This window comes from Zootoca vivipara, chromosome 1 (assembly GCF_965207765.1).
Source record: "Zootoca vivipara chromosome 1, rZooViv2.hap1.1, whole genome shotgun sequence".
In the NCBI taxonomy this organism is placed as follows: Eukaryota; Metazoa; Chordata; class Lepidosauria; order Squamata; family Lacertidae; genus Zootoca; species Zootoca vivipara.
The window spans coordinates 114,073,357-114,095,420 of record NC_142582.1 but is presented as its reverse complement, the minus strand read 5'-3'; the positions used below and the strand labels follow the sequence as shown (position 1 = coordinate 114,095,420).

Genomic DNA, 22,064 nt, shown 5'->3' with positions numbered 1-22,064 from the left:
CAGCCAGATAGGCAAGGTATTTATTAATTATTATTATTATTATTATTATTTATTAAAACAGGGTGTGTGCTGTCCATTATGGTTACATGCCAGTAGAAAGGCAAGGCTGCATCTAAAAGTGAGCAAGGTGGCAGCCATTCCACCATCACTGGCATGTACCCTATTCTCCTACTTAACATTCATTTAAATTCTCTAACAATGCAGCCTAGTCACCCCAAGCAAACTGCTCTAGTATGTTACAGGTAGGTAGCCGTGTTGGTCTGAGTCGAAGCAAAATAAAAAAAAATCCTTCAGTAGCACCTTAAAGACCAACTAAGTTTTTATTTTGGTATGAGCTTTCGTGTGCATGCACACTTCTTCAGATACACTTGAAACAGAAGTCAGACCCTGTGATAAGGAAGGAATTTTTTTTTTTTTGCTCTAGTATGGGCATATTACCCAACCCCACTGTTTCCTCCCTTCTTTGAGAATAGACATATTGCAGTAGCATGCTGGGGGGGGGGGGATCTTCACAGGTATCCATGGGAGGTTGCTACCTACATATTTGGAAGGGGGGAGGGTTAATCCAAGCATAGGCAAACTCCAGCCCTCCAGATGTTTGGGACAATTCCCATCATCCCTAGCTAACAGGACCAGTGGCCAGGGATGATGGGAATTGTCCCAAACATCTGGAGGGCCGGAGTTTGCCTATGCCTGGGTCAATCCTTTCCTTTGCAGCTGCCATGCTTCCTGCATCAGCTACTATGTAGGGTGTGTGTGTGTGTCAGTCAGTGTCAGAGCCAACTGAGGGAAGCCACAAGCCACATGCAAAGACAAGTGACGTTGGCATTAAACACTGATACAGTAATAGCATACTAACATTGATGAGACTAGAAGCATGGCTATCAAACACCTGCTTGCTCTGCCATAAGAAAATCTTGCATTATGTCTCTAGGAGCCCATAATCTCTAGAGCAAGCCTACCATTATCTTGTTTCAAACCAGACTGAGTAGGAACTATCCTCTTTGGGCTGCTGGAACAAAAATGAAGCAGCTCTGAGTAAACCACATTTGCAAAAAATTTTGAACAGGCACAATCATTCCAAAATTTAGCAACATCACTAATGACAACCAACTGCTTTATTGAGATTAAAAAGCCAAATGGTGGCTGAAGAAGACATCACTTTAAGGGTTGTGAATAATACACACATTTAAGATTTGCTTGAATAATTAAGTTGAGCACTAGTAAGAAAACTGCTTCTGAATGTTGGTTTTAACATTATTTACAATATGCTTGACTTGGTTTTATTATCTAAAATTATTACAAAAAGATCACAAGTTCATTATTTTACAGGTGGTTAAATACCTTTGTAGGCTACCCCTCTGAAACATATACAAACTAGAACAATTACATTATATAAGCTTCCAAACCAGAGATTCCTTACAGTCTAAGAAGTAAAATGATAACCTACTAGCATCCTGCAGCAACCAATGTATTTACATTCTGTGAGGGCAGGAAATTAGCATTTACAGTAATTTCATTGTAAAAAGCTGCTATACAGTAGGAGTTATCAAGGAAATATTAACTAGAATATGCATGTGTCCTTCTGTTCATATCATTAGCTAGAATTTGTACTTCATTCAATGAGAGATTCATTAATTCACATTCTGATCCTGTATTCACTCTCTTAACATGATTTGTACTAGAAATTAATAAGAGGGTGTACTTAAATTGAACAGGTATGAATTCTTATTTTAAAAACAGATCTGCATGAAAAAGGGGTACCTGATTATAAACATTGTTCTGTAAACTTCAGTCAGTGATCTAGGTTTTTCTTTTAACCAAATGAAGAATCATTCATCAATGACAGCTGTTTAGCATGCTTGTTAATCTTCATCTAAGTATATACCTTTGGACACTAACCCCATCCCCAATTCATTCAACGCAAACTAATTGGCATTTTTATGAAACCATGATCTTGTTAATTTTCAGCACAGCTGCCATGAAATTAGAGCACATGTTTAAGCTGTAAAGCAGCAAGCATTGCCTTATAGGACAAAAGCCAAGATGAACAGGTAGTCGAATTAAATCAGAAGGGAAGGAAGAATGAAAAAGGGTAGCAAAAAACTTGTCCTTCGATTTCCAGGCCAGTCTAGCTACAGTAGTACTGCATCCGATCTGTTCTCCTCCTCTTCCGAGACTGAAATTCTTCAAAAAACTGCTGAATGTCTTCTCTCTTAACAACCTGGTGGCAAGTAAAAGTAAAAGAAAATAATGGAACTGACACATTTTAAATGTAAGTTAAGGCCTGGATGAAAAGCATAGGGGTTGCTAATAGGGCAGAAGTCAAGGCCTTTTATTTGGGATGCTAAACAAAGTTCTGAAAGTCAAACTACTAAAGGTCATTTTGAGACATTATACTTTAAAATGAATTACTGAATCTGTTCTGAAAAGTGGCTTAATTCCTCCTAAGGGCTCATGACAGCTAATACTGTACACATATTCCTCTCACCTCCATTAACATCCTTAAAACAATTCTATGAGGAAGATATGGCCCAAGGTCACCAGTGAGCTTTATGAGTGACCTGAGAAACTGAGGACCTAAGCCTTACTTCCAATCCTCCTACAACAGAGTATGATTAATCTGTAAATCAAAAAAAAGAGAATCGCGATGGAGTTATATACTTACTGTTCCGTCATTCGCAAATCTTCTCAAATAGTCTGTCAGTTCTGTTTTCAAGTCATTGTATTCTGGATTTTAAAAAAGGTTTTTACTGTAGTTGTGAATTTACTTAATGGATTGCTTTTTTCCCATTTAGCTGATTAATTGCAACCAAATATAGTCCAGGAAAAAGGCATCATTTAACTTACAGTGGTACCTCTACTTACGAATAACTCTACTTACGAATGGAGCTCCGTCCGCCATCTTGGATGCGGTTTAGATAGGATCTTTTCTACTTACGAATTTTTTCTCCCAATGCATTCCTATGGGATTCGACTTGCAATTTTTTTTCTACTTACAAATGTGCGTTTGGAACGCATTAAATTAGTAAGTAGAGGTACCACTGTATACTGCTCCTCTACCTCCCTGCTCCTCTGGTCTGCTTTTTTGCTCAACATATCAACTTAGTTTAGCATGGATTGTCCATTAAAGGGAAGTAACAGTACCACTCTATTGAGCATTGGCCAGACTACACAGAGTACTGTGTTCAGTTCTATGCAACACAATTTAAGGAGGACATTGACAAGCTGGAATGTGTGCAGAGAAGGGCAAGCAAGATGATCAAGGGTCTGGAAAACCAAGCCTTATAATGGAGCAAGCTTCTTTTCTCCTGCTCTGGAGGGTAGGATTTGAACCAAACCAATGGATTCAAGTTAAAAGAAGATTCCAACTCAACATCAGGAGGAACGTTCTGACGGTAAGAGCTGTTCAGCAGTGGAACAGGCTACCTCAAAAGGTGGTGGACTCTCCTTCCTTGGAGGTTTTTAAGCAGAGGTTGGGTGGCCATCTGTCATGGACGCTTCAGCTGAGATTCCAGCATTGCATGAGGTTGGACTAGATGACCCTGGGGTTCCCTTCAACACTCATTCCACGCATAGCTGTTAAGTTCTCCTTTTTAAAGGGAAATTCCCTTATGCTGAAAAGGCTTCATCGTGAGAAAAAGGAAAACTTGACAGCTATGATACTATGATTAGCAGTCTGAAACCAAGCTGCTGCATTCTGCATAATATTCTGCCTAAGCATTCCCCAACCTGGTGCCCTCCCACCAGCTGCTCATTGGGTAAAAAGTATAAAAGCTCCATCACTTACCACTGATTAGCTCCACCTGCTGGACTCTATTCATGCTGCTAAGTGTGTCCATTAGAGGATCTCTTCTGTCTGCTTCCTGGTCACTTGTCCCTTTATTCTCATAGGCTAAGACTGTATCACATTCCTCTGTTAGAAATGGGACTTCCAGGTCACAATACATTTTCTAAAAAACAAAAGTTTACTGTCACCTCAGGGCAGCCATTCTATCAATGGGATACATAGGAAGCAGAGCTCACTCCATCAACTCTGCTATGACAGTCCAGCTCCATTTCTTTTACTCTTCCCTTCCTGACCTGTTTATGCAAGCCACTCTGGGAGCCTCTGGTATACAAATGCAATCAATCAATGATATACACTTCCCTTCTTGGGAAAAAAGTTACTAAGGGTGGTATTCAACTAAGTTTTACTCAGACTAGACCCACTGCAATTCATGAACCTAAATTATGCTTAAACGTATTTGACTACCACCTTAAATATTTCCAAATGCCTCAAAGGAAGAGGCATTGTGCAGCTGGAGCCTGCAAGTTTCAACGCAAGCCAACAAAAGGTGGAGGTGACAATGGAGCCAGGCAAGGAAACCTAGGCAACGGGATACAAGGCCAGCAAATGTATCTGGATACAAGGCCATCAAACATATCCACACAGGATTAAGAATTAAAGGGCAAGAACAGAGATAGAAGAGGAAATGCAAAAACGGGACATTTCTCATCTACTTCCTCTCCCCCCCCCCATGTATGCATAGAGCTTTGAAATTTGATGACTAGAAAAGAGACTCCAATTATGAACCAAATGAATAGGCAAATTACAAGCAAGCATCACTCTTTTTTGTAACCTGCCCGATACAATTCATTATACTTTTTCAGACAAAAGCAAGTTGAGTATCGCAGGGTTACGCTTTCCCATTCCTTCCATTTTTATTCAGCCTCTTGGCGAGTTCATAGGTGAACTGCATTCTAGATAGTTCTAAAGCAAACATGAAAATTGGAGATATTCAAAAATACATACCACACATTCTTTGCAGGTGCACAATTTACTTCGCCAGTTGTGTGGCCAAAAGGTGGCCCTATTCTTCTGTACATACTGCTTGGCTTTAAGTTCTTGGAATCTGCAGGTAGATTCTTCATTCTTAACTGTCTGCTGCAAAATGAAAGGTCAGTTTCTCGTCCATATCCTAAGGTGTTGTTCATTCTAACCTGCGCACTTCTTAGCTTTCTGCAAAGTTATTACAAATCTGTGATCTGGTAGCAGTAAGATGATAGTAGTGCCATAACTTAAAAATGGAATATGCACATGAGGTTCAGACTTGAATTTAGGTCTAGGGAACCAGGAAAGCAAGCAGAGTAGAAAATACCTCACCAAGCCTAACTTCATTTATTCCTCCTGAGGTTCCCAAAATATGCCGTGTTTCTCATATTATAAGTCATGTCTTATAATCTTTTTTTCTCAAGAAAATAAGCCTATGGCTTATTTTCGGGGGGTGTCTTATTATTTTTTTAAAAAATTACAGTATGGTACCTCCCCTGTCCGGCGCCCGGAACTGGCTGCTGCTGCGCTGCTGGGCGCGTTGTCGGCGCTTCAGCAGGGCACGCTGCTGGGTCCTGCCGGGTCGGGGCTTCACGCGGCGCGCGATGAGGCTCTTGCCGGATCCCGGCTCAGAGCAGCGCGCGCTGCGGCTCTTGCTGCGTCCCGCCGCCGGGTTGGGGCTTGGAGCAGCGCCAGCGCCAACCCAGCGGCGGGACCGGCGGGACCTGCAGCGCGCGCGACAGGAAGAGGAGGGACCAGCGAGTGGCAGCCACGGCGGCCAATGAAGGCTCGGCCGGGGTTTTTTTGTCGTTGTTGCTGCGTCCCGCTGCGTCCCTCCTCTTCCTGTCACGGCTCGGCGCCCAGAACTGGCTGCTGCTGCACGCGTTGACGGCGCTTCAGCAGGGCACGCTGCTGGGTCCTGCCGGGTCGGGGCTCCACGCGGCGCGCGCTGAGGCTCTTGCCGGGTCTCGCCGCCGGGTCGGGGCTCGGAGCAGCGCGCCCTGCGGCTCTTGCTGCGTCCTGCCGCCGGGTCGGGGCTTGGAGCAGCACGCACTGCGGCTCTTGCCAGTCCCGCCGCCGGGTCAGCGCTTGGCGCGGTGCATGCTGCTGGACATTTTGGAGGGGCAGCAGCAGCCGGTTGCAGGCGCTGACAGGCATCTTCCTCTTCCATGGCGCCATCCAGACCTGCTCCCACCACTACGGCTTATTTTTGGGGTATGTCTTATATTTCTTCAACTCAGGAAAATCCTGCCATGGCTTATTTTGTAGGGATGACTTAAAATATGAGAAACACGGTATTAGCCTTTACGTTCTTCCTAGACATTGTATTGAAAAAAACCCTCATCTGGATAAATCTTGCCAAAAGAGGAGCTCACAGTTCTTGCTTTCTTAGCCAAAAAATGCACAAACATTGTAGCACGGGGGGGGGGGGAATCATTTTAATACTTGCTTTCTGACTCTACAGGCACATTTGCCATGAATCTTTCTGTTCATGTCAGTCCCAGTTGTGACAGTATCCAACTAAGGTCTACTCAGAAAAGACCCATTAAAATTAACAGATCCATGTTAGTTACTTCCATCAATTTCAGTGGTTCTACAAACACTGGATACAACATATAATTATTTTGAGTCTGGGGTTCCCATTACATTCCCCAGTTGCACATGTAGCTATTGGTGTCAGGCAGTTCCTGTATGGCCTGGACACTAGGGTGTTCATACACACAAAGCGGTGTGTTTGTCTGGCAGATAATTAGCTGAATTACATGAATTTACATGCTTCACAAAGAGTTACATGCTCACGTAATTTTGACACAAACCTTTCTCCTCAAAATTGCCTTTGTAAGGGCAAAGGAGGCCACTTTTTCAGAGCTGTAGGAGGACCTGTCCCCTAACAGAAAGTCAATGTGTGAAGCATTTTATTCCATTTTTATTCTATTTTATATATTTTATCTTTTGTAACGACCAGCTAGACAAAATAAATAAATAATAACAATTATTCTCTTGCTCTGAGCACAAAAGAAAGAAAGATTTTGACCATAAACTACAAAAGAATAAATGCAAAGCTCACCTCAGAACATTCAGAGGCAGAGCTGGTGGATGGTTCATTATTGTGTGCTGCTTTTTCTTCTTCGGTCTTTATTTGATTATCTATACCATTTTCTTTTTTTATTTCTTCAGTTTCTTCAACATTCAGCACAACTTGATCTTCAGCTGCAGGAGTAACTTTGGTCACAGTGTGAACTGCAAAAGACAGACATCCATACTTAATATTGGCATGCCTGCACTACAAAATGTTATTTCAGTCTCAAAAACCTGAAATGTTATTTCCATCTCAGTAGTGGCGCCCTCCCTGTGGAACACCCTCCCTTCAGATGTCAAGGAGATAAAGAACTATACAACTTTTAGAAGACATCTGAAGGCAGCCCTGTATTGGGAAGTTTTTAATGTTTCGTGCTTTATTATGTTTTATATATTCTGTAAGCTGCCCAGAGTGGCTGGGGAAATCCAGTCAGATGTGTGGGGTATAAATAATAAAATTATTTATTTTTATTAAATATCAAAACGGCTACCCACAACAAAAGGTCAGGTGATACACTATGCCTAACATTAAGAAACCTCAAAGAGCAAGAGCACAATTCAATCAGACAAAATTAAGACTGCTGCAACCTAAACAAGTCGAAGTTGCGGTAATTTTAATGAAACTAAGATGGGTTAAATCCAAAAACTTGCATTAACTAGGCTGAGCTACTGCTCCAGGTTAAAAATATTAGCACAACAGCTGCCCTTATTCTCCTCACCTGCTATCTGTGAGGCATATGCCCATAGGAAAGGGCAGCGATCCATGCAAGCCTGACACACCATTTCGTGAAAGTCCCCACTTTCTGGCGGGATTGCACCAAGATGCTGGAGGTGGAAATGAGAACACACAGGAAACACATATTAATAACAGATTATTCTGCAACAACAAAATGGGAAAGCAGTGATCCTCAAGCACTGGAGCACATCTTTTTTCTTCTTTATACTCTAAACTAGGTACGAGCAGACCCCAGACGTATGGAATCTTTAGAAGTTGGCATTTTATTTGAAATGAAGTCGGGTACAAAATAGTTCATAGGAGTGAACTGGTGGCATTCATCTGTCTCGGGAAAGAATGGAGGAGTGAGCCTCTGGGGGTGAAGTCAAACTGTTGGGAGAGTTGTAGCACTCCAAATTAAGTAACAGGGTATCTCTGAGGACAGAGTGGCTGGGGAAACCCAGCCAGATGGACGGGGTATAAATAATAAATTATTATTATTCTATTATGTTCAGCTCAGGAGTTTGTTTTAATACCAACTGAGTTCACAGTCCTTTCACACAAAAATTCACTCCTAATTTTCCCCTGGGAGGGATGGGGGAGAAAGAAGAATTTAGCTTAGAATCCTGAAATTCAGCAATCTAATTAGAAATTGGGAATCAAATATTCCTTCATATTTAATGTAGATAGCTCCCCTAATCTTACTTCTGCCCATGGCATACAGTATGACCAAGGCATTTGTGTAAATGAAGGGTTAACTTTATTTTACAATATTTCATCCTTATTAGAACATGTAATGGCTAAACTTCATCTAAATGTTGCCTATTCCAATAAGGAGATTTAACTATCCAACTGTAAACAGTTTTAAGTGTATAGGTTTGCAACATAAACTCAATTATTCCAGAGTAGTGCTTGAGGGATCTATGCAATTATTTTGAATTAAGGAGGCTGAGGAAGCAAGCCCTGTACAAGTTAGAAAATCTGGTCTGACAGGTTAATTTTATCACTTTAACATTTCCAACCCTTTCCATTTAATGAAGTGATTTTATTACATGGGCTTACCCTTCCATGAAACCAGTCTTCACAAACTATGCACTGGATCATTTCATCTGGAATCTAAAAATAGAGCCAAAGTATTACAAAATTATCTTCATCAGGCTACCTTTGAATATGGTTCAATGAGTGCAAAATGGTGCTGTAATTTGCTTATTGAGAAGCCTGAGATAGCAATCTCCTCAATCACCTATATTAAAACGTCTGTGCTGCCTGCAGATTCATTTCCATGGTTTTAACTTTTAAAGCCTTAAATTGTTAGGGTCCCAATTACCTTAGGGGTCACTACCACCACTACATTTTGTAATAGTGAACTCCATAATTTAACTAAACACCGTGGGAGTAGTACTTATTTTGTGTCTTTTCAATCTTCCAACATTTAGCGACAATGGATGGTTCCAAGTTCCAGTATTATGAAAAGTCAATTTTGCCACTGGGTTAGCCTAGAGAACACGATGAAATATCCTGGATAAAAAATACCCTGATGTTGCCAGTTTGTGCAATTTCTTGTGTCATGGCACATGATCAGTAGCACTGTACATATTGCGGAGCTTTATTTTCCTCCAACTATTATGTCAAGCTACCAACATGAGTCTGACCAAACTGCGAGAGGCAGTGGAAGACAGGAGTGCCTGGCGTGCTCTGGTCAATGGGGTCACGAAGAGTCAGACATGACTAAACGACTAAACAACAACAACCTATGTCAAACATCTCTTTTTGCTCATTTTTAAATGGATAACAAAACATAGTAAAGTTACTAAAATTTACTAGAACTGCATGCATATAAAAATATTTGCATGTACAAGACGTCAGCATCTTACCTCATCATCAGGATCTGGGTAAGGTCTTTTACAAACGCAATATAATCCAAAGAAGTTATCGTTATATTTATTTGCTGGATTCACCATTGCCTTCTCCTAGAAATAAGTTAGGACATATGTCTTAAACAAAAAACAAGAGGAAAACAAATACTCTAGAAATAAAATAACAGTTAAATCATGGTAAGTATCTTACTTTTAGCTATCCCAGAAAGCTAAACTTTGCTATTAAATCCAGTCAAATTAAATGCCTATCACATGTCCCTTACTGAACCTCACTTCAAGCCTGAAAACTTTATACATTCATACCTCATGTTGAGTCAGCTGCAGGTTGCGTTTTTTCATGATATGAACGTGGCAGAACCGGAAGTGTTTTCTTCTGGGTTTCGCTGTGCACACATGCGCAGAAGCATTCTGCGCACTTTGCGCATGTGCAGAAGCACTCTATTGCGCTTTCGCAAATGCGCGAAAGCACCGCTCGGGTTGCGGACTTTTCGGGGTGCGAACGACACCCCGGAACGGATCAGGTCCGCAACCTGAGGTACCACTGTATATTCTATTAAACCTTTGAGATTTTGGAAGGGAAAGAAATTGAGGTAATCAAAAAAGGATGAACTGTTTTTTCCTTGAAGGCAGAGTCAAACAATAAAAGAAAGAAAAAAAAGAGTTCCCTCAACTGAAGTTAATGGAGACTCAATGTGCCCATCTGACTCAGATGCCATCTCTGGATTGCAAGCTGTGACGCACATTAAGAAACACACTCATATTTCTCCAAGGACTTGAGTCCAGCAGGTTAATAAAAAGCACATTAATATCATGTTAATGTGGGCGATATTTGGTTTTCAACATCACAATATATCACCAGCTAAATATCATGGTATCTCAATATATCCCAACATACATTGGCAACAGCGGAGAACCTTGCTAGCAGATCTGCGGTGGAGGGCCTTAAAATTTAAGGAAGTCGTCGATTTAATAAAAATATTAAATACACTTCCATATAATTTTCAACTAATTCAACTTATTTACTACTCAGGTTGCATCTGCTTCCCCACTGAAATCTAGGCATGCGTAAGCCCCACTGAGTTCAACTGAACTTACTTCTACTTTCCTGGCAGTAAGCCTCACTGAATTCCCTAGGGCTTGCTTGTGAGTAGACACACATGTGCTTGCACTGTTTACTGAAAAACACCCTCCCCATGATTCTCCCATTTCAGCATAAGGCAGTCAGGTAAATCTTCACCCCTCCACCCCCACACAGAAGGGCCTCCTCAAAAGCGAGATATTGCCAGCAAAGTATCTGTAAAGTATCTGTTCAACTGAGCTACTCCCTGGGAAGCTGTTAAGTCTCCACCTTTTGTTCACTGTATATTGCCTTGTTGAAACACATATCACAATGTTATTTCAATACATGGTATTCAAGGATATGCCTATTTATAGCACAGCCCTAGTACACATCATCTTAATAATCCAGCAAATGAAATCTGCATTTCCATGCATAGTCAATCCAGATGTGAAGGGGCATCTGGATGTGGTTCCACATCTGCAATGAACTGACCCATGAAGGTCACTAGACACTAAATCAGGCTTCCCCAAACTAAGGCCCGGGGGCTGGATGCGGCCCGCAAGGCTCTTTTATGCAGCCCCCGGCAACCCCTGCCACCACCTGCTCTTAACTGCACGGCATGGCACGGCACGGCTGCCCACTTCCGGGTCGTCAGAGCATCGGAAATAGCTTCTGCACATGCGCAAGCGTCATTTCCGGCACACTTCTGGGCCGGAGGCCCATGCACATGTGCACAAGCTATTTCCGGTGTTCCGGTTACCTGGAAGTGTGCCGGAAATTGTGTGTGCGCACGCATATGGGCACACGCTCCCACGTGCTCCGGTCCACAGTGCAATCAGCGTTGGCAGCACTGGCCTTCAGCGATGGAAGTTTGGGGACCAACAGCTACAAAGAACTTTGCAAATTTCATTTCAATCTCACTTTTGAAATGCGTGTTTGAGAGAGGAGAAAAGAAATTACAAGTAAAAGTTCTCACACTAAAGAAACTAGAGTTGCACTGCAAATATACTCCAAAAAGGAGACAGAATTATACTTACTGGAAGTAGTTTGCATTGCAGATTTTTGAATTTGCTGTTTCCACAATCACAGCGGAAGTTTCTAAGAGGAAAAAAAAGAGCCAGAGTTCCGACATGGCTTTTTTAGTTTTAGGAAGATCAGTTACATCTCAGGAAAGTTAACCGCATTCATAAATGGATGAAAAATCCCTACTTCTGACCAGGATCATTCAACTAGACCCAAAAAGGCTTTTATCAAAGCAGACATTTGATTTACAAATTTGATGATTATTATACTATCATGAACAAGATCAGAGCATGTCAATTTGGTGAGCCCGTAGCACTACTTATTTTAGTTGTGTCTCATTGGAGGCTCATAAACAAACAGCTGCAGCCAAAGGTTTTTCTTTTAAACCTAACATATCCAATAGTTTTCTATGTCTGCTAAACCTCAGTAACATTTTTCTCGCAGTTACAATCCTGAGTTTCAAAGCATTCTTCTATACACTGGCAGAGGAAGAGAAGTGCGGGGAGCGCACCACCCCCGGCAGTGCAATCCCGGTGGGGTGCCATCGCAGCTGGCTTCCCCCCCCCCGCGCGCGCTGGGCGCCCTTGTGGACGGCGTGTCACGCCCCCCCGAACGTGCGCCAACCCCGCCCCCGCCTCCAGGTGCTGGAGCATGAAGCTCCACCACTGCTTGTATAAAAGAGTTACAGTGGCAACAAAATGGTAATTCTAGTTTAGCTGCATTAATGTACAGTAGAGGAAATAAATTTATTTTAGTTATCCTCCTTTACTATTGCTGGCAACCCTGAGATCATTGGATGGAATAACTGATTTTAGGTTTTAACTGTAACTGGTTTTTTAAAAATAAATAAATAAACTGCTTTATGTTTTGGTTTTTAAAACTGTAGATCTGTTTATCACCCCGGGCTCCTTCAGGGAGTGGGATATAAATTCAATCAATCAATCGTTACCTTTTTGTATACAGCTCAAATAACTTGTGGGTGCCATGACATTCATAACTGCATGCTAAACAGATCCCTGCTGGTTCTTCTCCTGGCGGCGTGCACGTACTGCAGGCATACAAGGCTTGCCTCTTTACAGCTCCCTGGAAAAGAGGCAGCAGCATAAAAATGGAGATGTTAGGGAATGGCAGTCTGGGAATTTGAAGTCAAGCAAAATTGAATTCTGCATACAGAAACCAAATTTTCAAAAGAGATTCCACAATGGCTCTCATGTTCTCAAGTAGCTGTGTCCTACAACTTAGGACTGATGAAATAGTTCCAGATTCAGCCAACAATATGTGTCCACATTAGAAATTTCACTTAGGCAGCTAAAATAACTGGCAGCCAGAAAATGCTGTATACTCAATGCCAAGTTTGTTTCTGAAAAGGGAGCAAATGGACCGGGGTATTACATAGTATTCTATAAGTGCACTGCAATATAAATAAGCTTCCAAATAATCCCATATTTTCATTATCTAGAAAACAAGCTACTGATCTGGGGGGGAAAGTCAGACAAAGTAAGAGGAAAGGGACAAAATTGCCCTTGCCTAAGCAACAGTTGGAGGCAACTTGAGGTTACTGCAAGATACAACCAAGCTATGTGACGCCTAACTTTTTTGCATGCGCATGCCAATATGTGAAAAAACAAGAGATGCAGCCAGATGATCAACAAACTTCAGAATGATCATCACTGGCTAGAATACACTCCTGGAGCAGTAAGAATGGAGTTACGTCAAAATCATAGTAAAAAGAGAGTAGGCAAAAGGGGACGTTCGTAACTACAATATTAAGTACACTGTATTGTAATCTTTTAGAACACAATAAGATTCCAGTGACCATTCCATTCCCTTCATTTCGTTTAACCACACTAAAGTCTGATCACCATGGGACCACAAGAACAAACCAATGTGTGGAGAAAAGATCCCAGGCGATTGGTTGCCCTGCAAGAAACTATTGCTCCGTAAGTCCTTTTCCCGGGGGTAAAAGCCTAGCTACCTTTTCCATACAGTACAGTATACGCATTATGCTTTGACTTTATAATCCACGCACATCTGTTAACAGAGTCCCACCTACCCACCCACTTTTCCAAACGGGGTTTACAAGCAAAACTAACAAAAGCACGAGGTCAGCTGAAGAGAAAAACACCAAGATGTTCGGCCGCGGTTGAATGGAGCTCGGCTGCCGCGTTGCCATCTTGTTGACCACTGCGGATGCGTTTCTACGGAATGTTTGTTTTTTTTATATATATAATTGCATTATAGGGTTTACGCTGCACTTGCGAGGCTCTTGTTTATTGTTTGTCAGCCACTTTGGGATTCATTTGAGCGGAAAGTCCATGAATCTTTAGTAGATTGAGCAGAGTGGCTGGGGAGATGGGCGGAGTATAAACAATAAAACAGATAGATAGAAATGATGATGGTGGTGATGAAGGAGGAGCGGGGTTACTTCAAATAATGACTAACGAAATAAACAGGAGCGCCCACCCGAGCCCGGGCATTCCTCTTTCCTTCTGCCTCCGCTTCCCATCGCCCCCACAACCACCTCAGTCGCCCCTCCATCCCCCCAAGCCCCTCAGGGGCCGCCAAAGGAAGCGCCACCTGGCAGGGCCCCGCCCCTCTCTCCTCGCCCCCGGGGGGCTCACCTGAGAGTAGCTGCAGCGCTCGTGGTCGCTCCCGCCCAGCACGGCGCGCGCCTCCTTCTCGAGCTCCTCGCTCTCGGCCAGCACGTCGGCTAGCGACACCACGGGCTCCTCCGCGCTCCTCTCGCTGCCTTCACCCTCGTCGCCAGGTAGGCCGGCGCCAGACGCCGCCGTCTCTTTCTCCATCCTCAACTAACGCACGCAGCTCCCTTTCCCTCCCTGGGCGGTGAAGGGGAGGAGGAGGAAAAGGCGGGAAAACGCCAAACCGCCACCAGAGAGCGCCCGGCGCACGCCGGAAGCGGAAAGCGAGGGGTCCGCTGTCCTGCACCGCCGCGACACAGACACCACAAGATAGAAGGCGCTCGGTGGGGAGGAGCAGGAAGGAGAGGTAGGGCGTGGGGGGAGTGAGGTTCACGCGACGCCAACGAAACCCACGTGAGCTCCAGAAGCCAATCACAAAAGGGGGAGGAGACGAAGGCGGGAGGAGAAGACAATGAAACGGCTCGTAAGCTGTTAAGTGAGGCGCGTGCGCCGAGTAGGCGGGGCCAGAGTGGCGGTTGGCCAGCTGCCTCCTTGGTTAGGTATTGGCTGTCTGTTTCCAGGGCAGGGGGGAAGGCAGAGAGGAAGTGGAGCGATGGAGTTGCGGGCGGAATTGACGGGCCGCGACGGGCTGAAGCGGCCGCTGCGGGTTCGTTGCGAGCCGCCGGGAGAGCTGCGGGGCCTGCTCAGCGGCCTAGCTCAGCTGCGGGAACAGGTCTCCGCGCTGCTTGGTCCCCTGGTGCAGCAGGAGAGCGGCGCCGGCGACCAAGCCGAGCCTGGAGGTGAGGAGGCCCCGGACTCGGCCACGAGTTCCCGCCTCGCCCGAGAGGAGAGGAAAGAGGTCTCGCCCTGCTTCCTAACTAGCCAAGTGCCCCTTTGGGACTTGGAAATCAGCAGCAGGTGGAACCTCCTCAGATGCCACAACAAAGCCTTTCGATTCTTATTTTGGCTATTTTGATTTTGTATTTGTATATTTGTCCTGTTTTGAATGTTTGGGCACAGCTCGTTGTAGGAAAGAGGCATATAAATAAAATCAGTAAAAGGGCAATGGGTTGGTTGGAGCGTGGTGCTGATAACGCCAAGGTTGCAGATTCTGTCCCTGTAATGGGACAGCTGCATATTCCTGCGTTGCAGGGGTTGGACGAGATCATCCTCAGGGTCCCTTCCAACTCTATAATTCTGAGACTTTGTGAAATCAAAAGAATAAAAATGTAGAATAGACATAATTAACTAATGTACATTGATTTCACTGGGTTTACCCTGAGCTTTAACTTCAATACCATTTGAGAACTCCAATAGCGTCTATACCACTTTATTCTCAACATGTAATTCTGCATGTGCAGACCAGGTCTGTGCTAGTATGCTACCTCTTGTATGATCCAGTGAGGACCTAAAGCCCTAACCTAAAGCCCTTTTACCATAGTCTCCGAAAACTGTCTTATCAGTGAGGTTGATCAGAGTTGTAGTCCAATACCTGATGGGCCACATAAGTTTCCCATTCATTGTATATTAACACTTTGCACAGGCATCCCCAAACTTCGGCCCTCCAGATGTTTTGGACTACAATCCCCATCATCCCTGACCATTGGTCCTGTTAGCTAGGGATCATGGGAGTTGTAGGCCAAAACATCTGGAGGGCCGGCAGTTTGGGGATGCCTGACTTTGCATATACATTCCTAACTCTTGAACATGCCTCTTGCAAAAGTACTCTCAACTGCTAGTATCTCTTGACTTAATATACCCAGTTCAAGCAACACCAAAATAAAAAACATTCTAAAGTTTGAAAATCATAGAACTGTACAGTTGCATGGGGCTACAAAGCTCACCTAGTCCAGCCCCCTGCAATGCAGGAATCTTACACCCATTGTGGGGCTCAAACCCACAACCATGGGACTAAGAGTCTCATCCTCTAAGAACTGAGCTATCCAGCCTCATAAAATGTTAGTTAAACTCAGCAAATGGAATGAGAAGTTGAGTGTAGGCATTCATGGGGAAATAGTTGAATGAAATCTTTTTCTTTTAGGTGATGATGGTGAAGAACAGGATGAAGAAGAAGAAGAAGAAGAAAATCATGTCAGTGCCAAAGCATGTGCTGACGGGCCGCCATTAAAACGGATAAAAACACAGTCCTGATGAAAACTACAAACATTTTGGACTTCCGGTCTAGCGCTAATGGAAGCTGGCGGGGAATTCTCGATGTCCGAGGTTCCCGGCACCTCAGAGGAGGGGTAGAGCCGCTTGGGCGAAGCGACCACCCAGAGAAACCCCGAATTGTGCTTTTCGGGGACGTGGCTACCCAGCAGTGCTCCTTTGAGCCCCGTTCGCCGCCCGTTAACCCTTTTTTTAGGGGTGACGTGCGCAGGCAGAGCGGGACGGAGCCTTGGGACATTCACTAGCTCTGAAGGGCAAAGCTCCGTGCCGGCGACACCGCACGCTAGATACCTCCAAAAGAAACGATCTGGATTTACAAGTAAGAATTTTTAACAATTTGGAAAAGAATTTGGACTTGGGAGGGGAATTTAAAAGATAACGGAGGTCGTTCCCCCCCTCACCAAGAAACCAACACGCAATTGCCGAGCCTGCAGCCATTGTGCTGGAACGGGACTCTGAACTTTGCTAAAAAACAAAAATTGAATCCCTCCCTGGGGTAGCGGAACCAAGGGGAGGTGAAGGATTTATTGTTTGGATTTCTGCAATATTTGGAACTGACTACTAACAAGCCCTCCGGTGGCCCGGTGACGGGAACCTAAAGTCACGGGCCAGCTGAGCTTGGATTCCGCCTCTGACACAACAGCCTATTCGCCATATTGTAACCTGAGAAGACAAAGGATATAGGTAGACAAAACAACTCGACAAGATGTGTGAGAATGAGATACAAAGTGTCTGGGGAAAAGTTCAAGAAGTTTGGATGGGTGTAAAGGAGTACCAGAGACTTACAAAGTTACTGATTGAACCTCAGCACCAACTCTATCCAACTGACAGCTTCGAGATACAGCATGAAATTCTAAAGGACCGAAACTTAAACATACTAGAAGAAGAGGAGCTCTTTATCTTGAACAAAGTGCAACCGGTGGGAGAGGTTGCACGGGACCTGTGTCATAAAAAAAGAGCTGCATTGGACTTGGATCTCCAGGAGCTGCTTCTCTCAGTGAGAGAGGGAGAGCGGGCTCCTGGTAATAACAACCACGCTGTGTCAAAGAATAAAGAGGTGGCCTGGATCCGAACCTCCTTAGTGAGAGAAGGGAGGCGAGATCCAGGCGAAGGTCTTGTTAAATGGGGAGCAAAGGAAAAATTAGAGGGGGGTTGGCAGAGGGGGTGATGGTTGGAAGAAGTTGGGCTGGAGTGGGTGAGAGATGGAGTGGGTTGAGACGTAGTGCAAATAAGGGATTGATAAAACGGTTTGGAATTGGACTGTATACAGGGGTTGGTTTGGGACTTCCAGGGGCTGGTCACCGGGCGGAGGAGGGGGGATTTTAGATAGTGATTAAGTGAGATGTTAGAATGTTCATTGTATAAGTTAGAATAATTTTAGTGAATAATTAAGAGGCTAAAGGGAATAATTAGAGAAATAAAAAATTTGTTATGTGGTATAAGTAATTTTAATATAAGGTATTATTATAAGAATTAAAAGAAGATGTTTGTAATTGGTTAATTATGAAAAATTGCCAAATAGAGGTGATAATTAGACTCGGAAAGGGAGGAGCGAGGAAGCCAAAGTTATGACAGTTATGAATATTAGATTGGTTTTTCTTTTTATGCTTTTTTCCCTTGTTTTTTTCTCTATTGTGTATATATATATTTTTCTATTTTGTTTTTCGCTTTTTTGTAATTTTTTCTTTTCTTTTTTCTTTCTGTTTTGATGTTTATGATATAATGTAAGACTGTGATGAGAATGGAAATTTTATGTGGAAAATGTTAATAAATACAATTTTTTAAAAAAAGAAAACTACAAACATTTTTCTACTGAATTTGAGTTTTATATACACAATTTCTCTCTAGGAAAATTTCTGGGATGTTTTGTTAAAAACACAGTCCTACTGAATTTTTTCCTACTGAATTTGAGTTTTGTTTTCTAGACACTTTCCTCCCGAGGAAACTTCTGGGCTACTTTTTAAACTAGAAATGCACTGTCCTTTTTATTCTTTACCATTACCACAAATCAAAAGGGAAGCTTATTTGTGGAGTATTATGTGAAATCCTGAAGCAACCAAGTAAAAGACCATGTGTATAAGAAAGAATTATCTCCCAATAGACTGCTATCCAAAATGTATGAGCTTATACTGGAGTGGAACACCAAAGACGAGGAAACAAAAGAGGTTATGATTAAGTAGGCTATGGACTTTGGACATAACATCGAAATAGACTTGTGGACGAAATTATGGAACCGTAATTATGGAACCACCTCCAGCATCTTGGTGCAATCCCGCCAGAAGTTTACTGCGTGCACGGTATTAAGGGAGAACATAATGAAAATGATGTACCGTTGGCACTTGACTCCAGTCAAGCTGGCCAAAATTTATAAGAAAAAAGACAAAAGATGTTGGAAATGTATGGTGGAAGAAGGGGATACCTGCCATATGGGTGGTGGTGTAAAGTAGTAAAACTATTCTGGGAACAAATATACAACGAATTAAAAAGGTTGTTAAAATATACGTTCCCTAAAAAACCAGAGTTATTTTTACTGGGTTTGATGGGGAAGGAAATGAAAAAGGAGGATCACAGAATATTTATGTACGCAACCACAGCGGCCAGATTACTGCTGGCACAGAAATGGAAAACACCAGACATTCCAACTGTGAACGAGTGGAGGGTAAAAATGGTAGAGTATATCGAACTGGCCATGATGACTGGAAGAGTGAGAGAACAAAAAGACCAGAAATCTCAAAAAGAATGGAATAAATTTAGAGAATATCTTACTACAAGCCAACAACACTAATTGGCTTGACATAATACCTACAATTGGTTAAATTAAAGGGGTACAACGGAGATAAAGACAAAAGAGAAAACGTATAGAAATAATGAAATGAGCAGAAAAGTGAGGAGATGAAAACAAAAAACCAGATGTGAAAGGAGGAAGCTAAGTTCGGCAGAACTGATAAAATAAGAAGTGGAAAAAGAAGTTGATATTGAAGGATGTGGGGTAGGGGAAGCGGTGGTAGCAGTTGTATTTTTTTACTATATCTTGATGTATATAACGATTAATTGTACATAATTGCATACAAAATGTTTAATTGTTTATGTTTGGAAACTTAATAAAAATCATATGAAAAAAGAAGAAAGAATTATCTCCCTTCTCTGAGGGGAAAGGGCCAATAGTGGTGTTGAAATAAATTAGAAAGAGCTATTTTCATTACTATCAAATAAACTGGGAGTAGAAACAAAAGTAGTAATAGAGGGGGGAAATTGTTAAAAGAGAAAAAAGTGAATGTAAAAGGAGCAGGCAGGAGGAATGGAAGTAATGACACTTTAGAGCAGGAAGAGGAAATAAGGCGCTCGGTGGGAAAGAATGGGAGAAGAAATTACGAGTAAAAATACTTTGCGATACATGGGGTGGGAAGGGGGGAAATAGAAAAGAGCCTCTTCATTTTAAGTCACTTAGAGCAAATTCTTCCTGAAAGGGGGAAGCTGAATCACAGTATTTCCAGTAGCTGCACTTCGCTTGAGAAAAGCTGAACTACAGAATTCATTTCCAGTAGGAAACTCTTATGGCAAAGAATCTAGCAATTTCCCAAGATGGATTGGATACCAATAGAAAATCGTGTCCACAATTGCCAGCTGATTGTGCTAAACTGCCTGCTTGTGGTTATCTAAATCCTCATTCTCTCATTGGAGTGATAAAAAATTTAAAACAATTTGTGACAACAAAAGTGATGCCAACTAAGAAAGATCTCTGAAGGCTTGCTGAAAGAAGAAAGTATTCAGTGGAGGCTGAAAAGACAAGCAAGGTGGTACATGTGTAATAGTTAACAGGCTTATATGACTGGTTCTGTACCTGCACCTCCATTTTGGCAGCTATGTTTAGGAAAGTTTTTAATGTTTGATGTTTTATTGTGTTTTTAATATTTTGTAGGGAGTTGCCCGGAGTGGCTGGGAAAGCCCAGCCAGATGGGCGGGGTATTTATTATTATTATTATTAGTCATTGATTGGCCTCAGTAATTGTCACCTTTTAATTGAGCCCTGGGAGCAGAAGGTTTTGAGAGCTTTGGCATTATCTAAGAATGAAAAATCATGAGAATTTTACATTTCAACAATACTTCAAGTTCTTTCTGTGGTAGATTATTATTATTTTAAAGTCAGTTTAAGTATCCCTTTAAAAGAGCCTGGGGCAGATCAATAACTCAAAAGTAATTTAAACAAACATATCAAAGACTACACTCATAATCTATGACTAAATCAAAGACATTTAAAGATGTTTCCCATGTAAATAAACAGTTGGAGACAAAGAAAATGTGCCTGGGCGTGTGTGTCAAGCATTCACAATACAATGAAGTAGAATAACTGTATTTTATATGCTGTCAAAGTGTTTACTTTCCATGACATGCATTAAAACTGCTGTCACTCAGATGCAATGCGAGCTGCTGTTTAGTATTACACAAATATGCTTCATGCCAGTCACCTTCCTCTCTGGACGATGAGATTAAATGCTTTTGCTTCTGTTTCTATACAACAGTTTAACATTATGTCTGAACCTAGGCAAAGCTATGATTCACCGAAAGAAGCCAACTTCAACCTGGCTTATAAAATATTGTTTCAATAAACCATAATTAAAATCAATCAAAGTGCAGAGTTTGGACATACTGGTAACCTTAAATTGGGGTGACAATCATTTTGGACCAGAATGCAAGTGCTGCGGGTGCCAGTCTCAAAATGGCTGCCATGGGGTCATGCTACTCCCCGCATCCTGGCCAAATTCACGCTTGCTGTGGGAAGTCAACTGTCCTGCTGGTCCTGATTGTGGAGAACACACAATATTGATTCTACACAAACGCCATGATTTTGTTGCTATCTAGTAACAGGAAGTCTTCCCCAGTACCAAGAAAAATATCCAAGATGGACACAGCATGCTTGAGCATTCCTCCATCCCACAAATTCCAAAAAGCCCCTCCACAGGTTAAGAAAGTACTTACCATTTAAGAAAAAACCCTTTCCCCTCAAAACACATGGATCACCAGCCTGGTACCCATGCGCACTGGGTCTTTACAAAGTAGACAAACAGAAAAATTATGTATAAACGCATGTCAATTGTTTATGCTCCTTGGTAGCATAAAAGCTCTATTTAGTTGTAGCAACCAATTAGTAGACCGGTTGTCTAACGAGGCACTGGCTGGTAACCAAGAAAGTAATGATTTGATGCAGTTCAAAAGAATCTGAACCGGAATTTATAAGATTCTTGTGTGAATGTTCCAGCAAGGGATTTGTTTTTGCATTGACAAGGAAAAAAAGTTGGCTCAAACAGGCCAAGGGGTGGACTTCCCTTTCCTCCTGCATGGCTACAGGGACGTCTGGCTAATAAGGGAATCTGCTCTGGGAGAGAATTAACCTACCATCCCAAAGTGTTTTTCCTGGAGCCTGGATTTTCTCACCAGACTACTGTATGTTCCATAAAACAAGCATGACTGCCATATTCAGTAAGCCAATAGCAAGATTAAACAGATTCAGATGGCCCACCTGACAAAACAGCACTCATTTGACACAGTCCATGTTCTTGGATGGTATTACTAGCATGTAGGTGCTATAACAAAGATGGAGCAAGAACCTTTAAAAAGTTATGCTTGTGATGAACTGGCTGCTGCATATGCAAGTTGTATTTAATGGAACAATTTTTACAAGCACACTGAT

At 42.6% G+C, this 22,064-nt stretch overlaps 2 protein-coding genes across 3 annotated transcripts; one reads left to right on the top strand and one right to left on the bottom strand.

Annotated features, from left to right (window-relative positions):
- Positions 1-1,100: 1,100 nt before the first annotated feature.
- On the bottom strand, positions 1,101-14,775 carry UBR7 (ubiquitin protein ligase E3 component n-recognin 7). 2 transcript variants are annotated; one of them, XM_088655272.1, is made up of 11 exons: positions 14,189-14,775; positions 12,517-12,650; positions 11,582-11,642; positions 9,482-9,577; positions 8,670-8,723; positions 7,612-7,717; positions 6,882-7,054; positions 4,796-4,927; positions 3,791-3,953; positions 2,669-2,730; positions 1,101-2,224 (listed from the first exon to the last, which is right to left on the bottom strand). In XM_088655272.1, the coding sequence occupies exons 1-11, from the start codon at positions 14,369-14,371 to the stop codon at positions 2,132-2,134; spliced, it is 1,257 nt and encodes a 418-aa protein (XP_088511398.1). In that variant the 5' UTR covers positions 14,372-14,775; the 3' UTR covers positions 1,101-2,131. The 2 variants fall into 2 exon arrangements, with proteins under 2 accessions (XP_088511398.1, XP_088511400.1); XM_088655274.1 differs by having other exon boundaries at positions 4,796-4,924.
- A 10-nt stretch (positions 14,776-14,785) lies between these two features.
- Positions 14,786-18,170, top strand: GON7 (GON7 subunit of KEOPS complex). The gene is made up of 2 exons (XM_035107047.3): positions 14,786-15,006; positions 16,248-18,170. Exons 1-2 carry the CDS (start codon positions 14,820-14,822, stop codon positions 16,355-16,357), a joined length of 297 nt encoding a protein of 98 aa, XP_034962938.1. The 5' UTR covers positions 14,786-14,819; the 3' UTR covers positions 16,358-18,170.
- Positions 18,171-22,064: the final 3,894 nt, after the last annotated feature.

Excerpts from the sequence above, each read along its gene's own strand:
- UBR7 (XM_088655272.1), bottom strand. The coding sequence starts at position 14,371 with ATGGAGAAAGAGACGGCGGCGTCTGGCGCCGGCCTACCTGGCGACGAG. Across the intron at positions 8,724-9,481 it reads ACCCAGATCCTGATGATGAG|ATTCCAGATGAAATGATCCA; the intron begins GTAAGATGCTGA and ends CTCTATTTTTAG. Across the intron at positions 7,055-7,611 it reads ATATGCCTCACAGATAGCAG|TTCACACTGTGACCAAAGTT; the intron begins GTGAGGAGAATA and ends TGTCTTTTGCAG.
- GON7 (XM_035107047.3), top strand. The coding sequence starts at position 14,820 with ATGGAGTTGCGGGCGGAATTGACGGGCCGCGACGGGCTGAAGCGGCCG. Across the intron at positions 15,007-16,247 it reads CGACCAAGCCGAGCCTGGAG|GTGATGATGGTGAAGAACAG; the intron begins GTGAGGAGGCCC and ends TTTTTCTTTTAG.